Raw genomic sequence first — 8531 nt, 5'->3', positions numbered from 1 at the left:
TTCTTAGTAAAAGAAAAAAAAAGTTAAAGGAGAATTTTTAGAAGTAAATAATAAGGACTGAGTATCCGAAGCTAAAAATACTTAGGTTTTAAAAGAAAAACATTTACACATTTTTGTTTACATCTGCAGTCTGCTGCTCTTTCAGAATTGGGATCAAAAGTTAAAATCCTTATGGAAAAGTTTTAATTCTATTGTTTTTTTAGAGCATGAGCTTTAGCCTGTTATTATAGTTTCTCCATATGCATGCAATGCCCAGTCGTGGTGTAAGCCTCTGCAGTCAGTGTCTCTATCTATCCCAAGTTATCACAGTGAAATCTCTAAACTTTTTCAAACTGTTTAGGGCTGAAAGCTGATATATCCATTAACAATCCTACACAGACACCCTAAGGGTTGCTGATTTGTAAATAAAGATAAATCCCTAAAGCCCCTGAAAATCATCAAGACAGTAAAGAAGAGTCCATTCTTTTAATCAACATAGGATTCAAGGACATAAATTTTGAATCCTCTGAAATCTTCATAGTAAAAGATTGATAATAAAATTTGTTGGTGTTCATTCTAAAAACAGCTGTGCTCACAAGAACTTCCAAAACTACACCAAGTCCTACTGGTCAGCTTCTGGACCACCAACTCATCCTCTTCTATCAATGGGAATTCTGAAGTCACCTACTGCTATCTATTGCTATCACCATCAAAGCTGCACATTTGTTCACTTGTGTAAGAAGGTAAAAAGCAGCACTGAAAGAGCCTCAAAATAATAAATCCTGTTTCCAAATTGTTACTAAAAGCGGCAATTATAGCATAAATAATGAAGAAAAAATGCCAGGAGAAGAAAGCTGAATGTGTTTACGAAATACACCATGAAAAGGGATGAAAGGCTGGTGCCTTCCCCTGCTGCCTCACTAATGCCTCTGGGTGCTCACTGAGAGGTACCAGAACTGCCAGCACACTTTCTCATTGTGCTTCAGCTGACAAAGAGTTAAAGATGAGACACAAAGCCACAGAAAAGACATACATTTTCTGCTAGGACTGTGGCTAATGATAAAAATCATGTACCCTGACACATCCAAAACCAGAAACCAAGCACACTGCAATTCCCGCATCAGCAAGACTGTGGCTGTTTTTTAAGGTTTAAGTCTGATCTTTGTTTCCCAACATGGCTTTTTGTGTTTTGCATCATTACAGCATTCACAGTCTATCAGATATTCCTTTCAGAGGGTTCCAGGGGATGCCAGCAGCTGGGAAGCTCAGCCAGCAGCCAAACAATGCCCGAGTTCAGAAGCGAGCCCAGGATTCCTGCCTCCAGGCTTGGCAAGCGCAGGATTGTTACAGAGGTGATTCGAGTCCATCAGGCTCTGGAAGACAGCCACCCTCTGTCTGCTTCACAACCCCTCCCCTCATCCCCAGCAGCCAATTCAGTCTGCAGTTGGGCCCACTGGTAATAAAGTATTGGGAGGGTGAAAGTAGACAGGGAGGTCCACAAAGGAAAGCCAAGAATAATGGTGCAGTTGGAAACAGAGTAACGCCCGAGCTGCACTCCCAGTAGTTATTGCTGCTCCTTTTTAAGATAGCAATGGGAGAGGTACAACATGATCCCAGAGTATTTCTATTTGTCAAGTAGAAGAAACATGGGCAAACCCCCCTTCTGCATGAATCAAATGCATTAACAGAAAACCTAACGGATGCCTTGAAATGTAATTAACCAAAACAAATTATGTGGTAATGCATGTTGGATCACATCCACATCCACTCCCTTCTGGCACACACACAGCATGCACACACCCACGGGGATTTATTTCTCTTTTTTCACCACCTGAAGATACTGTGGGCACTGTAGACCACTGTGGACTCTGTCCCATGTGAGTCCTGCTCACTGCTCCCTGTGACTTGCTATGGTAATGTAAAGGTGGGAATCAAGCACATGAAGGCCCAAGAACCACTACAGGTAACATGTAAACACTGACCTCCAGCTGCAGTGCCCTGCATGCAGGAAATGCCTTCCATCTTTGCATGCCCACGCCACCTACCACAGCTCTCCAGGGTTTGCCCTTCCCCCAGCACGCTGGTTATGTGCAAAAGCAGGGTAATCAAATCTTACTCACTTCACTTCTGGAAGCAACTGCTCGATGGAGAGGAGTCAGCCACATGTTGTCCTTGGCATTGACACGAGCCCCTGCAAACAGACAGCAGAGGTTACAGGCATGCCTTGGGTGTGCCACTGAGAGCCCTGCCCAGCTGCTTCCCAGTAACCAGAGCTGAGTACTTTGTACTCTCCGTGCTCCCCAGGACTCTCCTGGCACCATGTTCACCTTGAAAATGCATTAACAGATGTCAGATCAATGATCGGGATTTGGAAAGAAAGCAACCAGCTAGATAGGACTATTATTAGGAATTGCTTTGTTTACAGCACACAAAAGAAGCAAGGTTTGCTGGAAGGAATTACCTATGTATGCATGTACACATGTGTCTATGTAGATGTACTTTTTTAGATGATACAACTGATACAGCTGGGGGTAGAAAAGCACCCTTTGCTCAAAGCACTTTGCTGTCTGCAGACATGAAAGGAACTAGCCTGAGCAACCACTTCTTGTTTCCAGGAAATGCTCAGGTTGGAGACAGAACTGGGCACTGACTACATCAGGTTCTGTGGGTGTTACTAGGCAAACAACAGAAGAGCAGGGATGAAGAACACAGCTCATCTGCTTCCTGTGCAGTTCAGTGCTAACAGGTGCTCTGACAAGGGCAGCTGGGCAAGAGGATGGATTTGGGCTGGCTTGGCAGAAAAAAGGATAAAGGAAGAATATTTGACAACCACAGTGGTCCTGGCTGACTGCAAATCCCCAATTTTTTATTTTTTTATTTTTAAAGGTATCCTGTACATTTGTGTGATCAAAAAGATTTCTTTGCAAGAAATACTAAAGCTATTCACTGATGCGATGCCTCAGGAAGAAAATCTAGTGATAAGGACTAGAGAAACTAATTTTTAAAAGGGCTTAACTTGAAAATATTGTGCCTCACAGGTTTGCAGGTAGCAGCATTAGTCTGAGAAAGGTAGCACATGCAGAAAAAAATGTAGAGAAGCACAGCCAGGGTGAGCCTCTGAACTTCATGAACAAAGGGATGCTTAAGCTTCATTTTGCACCATAACTTTAGTGCATTCAAAAGGCTGTAATTAATAAATCCCACTCTCTGAATCACCAGTACTTTCTGAGAGCTCATTCTCAGGAATATTAAGATGCTTGCCTGTGAATCACAGTGGTTATTGGGAATCATTCTAGATAATCAGAGAAGAAACAAGTTCTTGCATATTTCCACAAGTCAGGATGCAGTTTTTTGGCTGCAAGAAAAACAATTCCACTTTCATAGCTACTGCAACAATTAGAGGCAATCCTCCAAACTCACCTCAAAACCTGGTAACTGGTAGCACAACCTGCCCTCTGGAAAAACACCCTTTGGAAAAGATACAGTTTCAGAGAGTTCTCTGGTTAATCTGTCTAAGGAAGGAAGCTTTGCCTTCTTTTTTCTTTGTAAGAAAGCCTTTACAGTTGACACATCAGCATCCTGCCCTTTGCCTGCACTGACTTTCTTCACCATCAGGAAGCTGACAGGACTTCAAGGCACCTGCCATTATCCTGGTTTGGCCTGGCAGGGGTCTTGGAGATGGATTCCTAGTGATTGACAGCAATCTCTAAACTTTTTGGGTTTAGAAATTAGTTTTGTATTTGCCTTGGGGTTTTTGCTTTATGTTCTTAACTAAGGTTTCTTTTGTTTTATCTCTACTCATTCACTACCTCCTTCAAGCAGAGGATTACAAATAAGAAAGGCTAATATGCAGAGTAGCAAAGCATGACCAACATTATTCCTCAGTATTTAACAATTCCAGCAGCACTGGTGAGTGCAAAGATGACGAGAAAACCTAGAGAAGTATCTCCATCAGTAGCTATTCATGCCCTTCACTGATCCACTTCCTCTTTGAGAAACTGAAATAGTTACAAAGAAAGCAACTGAAGAAAACAGTAAAAGGAAAACAAGACCAGTGTAAATAAAATAATGCACAGCACACTAACAGCCTTTCTCAGTTGCTTTCCATTCCTTTACCTCTTTGTGCCTCTTCATGTGAAACAGTGAAATTGCTCTTAGGTGTCTAATGCAGTGAATCAGTTGAATATGTTTGTGATTTCTGTTTTTCAGGAGCTACACAATTCACCTGTTGCCTGTTACAGAACCCACTCTTGTGCATTTACTGAGATGCACATCTTGTGAAGAGATGTTTCAAAACACTTCCTCTTGTACTGCCACTTCCTTCACCAAAATTCAGCTTCTAGGTTCCCAGCAGTTCTTCGCAGGCAATGGTTAACAACAGTGAAAAAACTTCACCAGCACTGAAGCACTCTTCAGCTTCTAGGTTCCCAGCAGTTCTTTGCAGGCAATGATTAACAACAGTGAAAAAACTTCACCAGTGATGCACTTGTTTGGGGACAGAAAATATCTGTTATTTTAAGGATGATCAAGCAGAGGCACTGGGAGAGCAATGCTCATGTTTTCAAAGGTGTCCTCTGCACTCCAGGAACTTGGGGGCCTATCCTGTGACAGCCCTTTGAAAGCAGAGTAACATAGAAATACAGTTTTAAAGACTAAGTGCTCTAGAACATGCTACTACATCTAAAATGGGTGTACAAACCCCAGAAGCTTAAATTCTCAAGACCATCACACAACACATCCTCCAAGTCAACCAGAAATTCAATGTCCCTCTCTTCACTCTGGACCAAGTACCTTAACCTCATCTCAGTGCACTTCCTACAATACTCCATGAATTAATCTGTGTGTCTATAAGGACAAAGAGGGCTGAAAACCACTCAAATTGGTGTAAATTGGGTCATTCATGGCACAATCTTCCTTGAAAACAGAAACTGCTTCAAAAATTTCACTTAAAATCCTTTCAGATAGCCACAGCACCCACCCATCCTATAAAAGATCCATTTTTAAAAATAAGCTCTTCAGAGTAAAGCCTTTTCTTAGCCTCATTTTCTCCACCATGCTCTTCCAGAGCCTGACAGAAAGGCTTAGCTGTAGGGATTTGCTTTATGAGGCTGAAGTAGAGAACATAACATATAATGGTACAGATAAAATCAACAGAGAGGAAACTTTCTGTATTCTACTTTTCTTTAATATGGCTGTTCTGTAATCTTTGCCATTTTTCACTCTCAAATTTTTCTGCCAGAAGATGAAATAAATCTGAAACTGCCTCTGTTCTTTTGAGATCTGAAATAAACAACTCGATGCTGGCTTTCAGGAATAAAGTTAACATCTCTTTATCATAACCAAAGCACACTTTCCCATCCAGCACATCTGCCAAATCCATATCTCTAGATTCCACAGTCTAAATCTCCAATATTAGGGATAGTGAATGGAGGAAGAAAACTGTACTCTTTAACCTATTAACGTCATTATTTACCTGCACCTTTCCGATTTCTCCTGTAAGACACAGCAACAGGCCCACCAACATGTAAGGACAGCTTTCTGGCAAGAAGCCCAGAGCCTTCTGAAATAGTAAAGCAAGGTCATATTGCCAAGATGGCAAGTGCCTTGGTGGGGAACAAGGGCTAAGGGGCTGAGCTCAAACATGATGCTCTCAGGAACCAGCCCAAATGGGAATGCAGCTTGTACTTGCCCAGACAATTGTTCCTGCACGTCCATGACTGTGGCACTATACAGAGATTCCTTCTGTGAGATGGTTACCTTGCTCCTTCTCCTTTCTCACAGAAATTCCTTCTGTGAGATGGTTACCTTGCTCATTTCTCACAGAAGGAGGTGAAGAAGTACTCAAAGCTCCCTGCTTTCATGTAGCCTGGAAAAACAAAACCACTGAGCACCCTTCTGCAGTTTGAACCATCTGACTATGGATCAGACCTTGGCGCTGGTGTAAACCCCTCTGGTTCTGACATTTAATGGGCCAGGGTAACTCACACCAGCTGAGGGATCTGGCACTCTCCTGTACCACTTCCAAACAGAGTCCATTTCAGTGGCTACCTAGAAAGCCATTCCTGGTCTGTCTCCAACCACCTGGACAGAAATTTCATTCATTAGACACTACACTTATTTGTGCCACCATCAGTTTACGGACCACAAATCTCAGAAGGTGCGTATTTAATTTAATTTCTCTCCTGAACAAAATGAAATGTGTTGATACTGCTCCTGGCTTCTGCTCATGCTGAGAATATTGCTTGACACCAACAGTAGTTGTTTGTGTGCTTTCTCTCTGTGAAAACAGAGATTGCATTGAGAGAAACCATTGCATTTTAAGTCAGACAACGAAGTTTTTCTGCTTATGTAACAAAATGTTATGTTCAGATTAATATTTTATCATACACTTTCACTACTTCCATTTGCTGACTGGAGAGGTGAAGCAAAGGAAGCTGCTGCACTTGTCCTTGCAGCCTGGTTCATGGAGAGAGCACAGTCACAGAGAGGTGTTTGTAACAAGTTATAAACCTGCTCCTCCAATTCTCAGAAACCTCCAAACATGCTCTTGAATACAATACTCATGCTCATCATCAGTAATGATACTTCAGATATTAAAGAACAATGAACAAGTAGAATATACAACACAAAATTAATTTTGACTCATGCTGAGCTAGTGGGGAAAGGTCCACACAGTTCCTGCAGACTGAACCCAAGCACAGTCCCACTGACACAAAGTCCAATTTTTAAAAGCCCACATTATAAGTTTTTCACACTCACTTGGATATATAAAAACTCCCCAAGATGTATTAACTACATTTTATGCTGCTGATCAAACAAACCCTATAAGCCATGGATGACATTTTGGCAGCGAGGTGCTAGAACTAAGTGTCCCAGGAGAACTCTAGAAAGCCTTCTTCCCTCATCAGGAACATTCACTGGGATGTTTTTGGGAATGATGTTTGGGAAAAATGGGCAAAACTGTTTCACATTTCTCTTTATGAGGATATTGCCTGTGCTGATGCTTGCAAAACTTGAAAAAACACATTGCTCCTGCAATCTCCTCACACCACAATGGAACAGCAGTATGTGACAAACACCACACACTGCAAGAACACATGGACAGATTAAATTTATTAACTCCTTCCTCCCAAGGAAGAAAATCATGCTTGCATTTAGCACATTGAAACCCCCCCAAGCATAACCTGTCAGCAGAGCACTGCTCTTTTCAACCATTCTGCTGCTATCAGGGGTAGAGCAGAAAGAGCTGATGTATGATGTGTGGTCAGCTAGCTATCCTCATTAAGCAATTAAGCAACTCCCCCAAAATGAACAGAGGAAACACAGCTACAGCAAACTGAGTTCTCATTTTCTGCCTTCTCCAGGCAGAAAATGGCTAGATTGGTGAGCCAAAGAAATACAATTGTGTGCTCTGCATGTACCCATCAACAGCCTGATCTGACTTTGAAATTCAGTGCTTTGAGCAGGAGGCTGGATCAGGTCATCTCTAGAAATATCTTTCAGCCTGAATTATTCTAGGATTCAAGGCTGGAAATTAAAGGTGCCTTGTAATCAAAGGGCTGAGAATTCTGAAATAACTTTAAAAATATATATGGAATTCATTTGAAGCAGCTGTCTAAAAAATTGTGAAACCAGCTGCCTAGCAAAGTTGCTTGCAAGGGGTTAGAAGTTTGTACCATAAGGTTCCTTTCAGTCCCACATTCTTAAATCCCCATAAGCTTTACTCTTACAGTTCTCCAGCTTAGAAAAACACTGCTTTGAAATCTGCCAGCACATCCAGGAGTTTGCCACGAATTATGCTCCCTTCTTGAGAGATGACTGCTTTATGCTTTGTTCTGACATATTTTGATCGTGTTTTCTGTCACTACAACAGTTGGGAAACATTTTTTTTTATTTCTTTTGTTTAGATACTTCCTACTGCACAGTTTCTAATATCCAAATAAACTTCCTGATTCTAAGAAACATGCTTCTAATGTAAATAGCACTTACAATTCATTTAAGCTGATTAATATTTTTTTTTCTTTTATTCCATAATTTTTGCTTAATAGGAATTCTTGGATTGTACTCCAGGATATGAAGCCACATTTCAAATATGTACTTCAGCAAGTTTCTGAATCACAAATACTGTCAGTTTGAAGGCTTTATAAGTTGTTAAAAGTTACTTTGTTTATTAATTCTGCTCAGTCACAGGGTGCTCTTCATGATTTTATCACCAAATTTAAATATATTTTCTAAGCTTGCAAGAAATGCAACCAGTTCTGTGAAACTCAAAAATAAATAATGCCCAAAAATCCCTCATACATGCTTTGCTGCAGCTTTAAAATTAGCTGATTTACCAATTAGCAGCAGTGAGGGACTATACCTTACCTGACAAAATGAGAAGCTCAATGATGTCTGCATCCCCCAGGAATGATGCAACGTGAAGAGGAGTTCTTTTCTCAGCATCCTACAAAACCACAGATTGTCCAGTTATAAAACATGGTCAATAAGTGCCACCATTGATGTAAAAGAGCAAATGATTTCTATATATTTCTTTTTCTGTGTGCATTTCT

The 8531-nt window shown here is 41.1% G+C and overlaps 1 protein-coding gene across 1 annotated transcript in view; it reads right to left on the bottom strand.

The window, feature by feature from the left end:
* The window catches only part of ANKRD44 (ankyrin repeat domain 44), a 73740-nt gene that overhangs the window by 56833 nt on the left and 8376 nt on the right, over positions 1–8531 (bottom strand). The window contains 2 exon segments of the mRNA XM_031056000.1: positions 2100–2170; positions 8347–8425. Coding sequence (XP_030911860.1) covers positions 2100–2170; positions 8347–8425 — 150 coding nt within the window.

This window comes from Geospiza fortis, unplaced genomic scaffold, assembly GCF_000277835.1.
Source record: "Geospiza fortis unplaced genomic scaffold, GeoFor_1.0 scaffold112, whole genome shotgun sequence".
Taxonomy (NCBI): Eukaryota; Metazoa; Chordata; class Aves; order Passeriformes; family Thraupidae; genus Geospiza; species Geospiza fortis.
The sequence above is the reverse complement of the archived record's forward strand: the minus strand, read 5'-3'. Positions and strand labels throughout refer to the sequence as shown.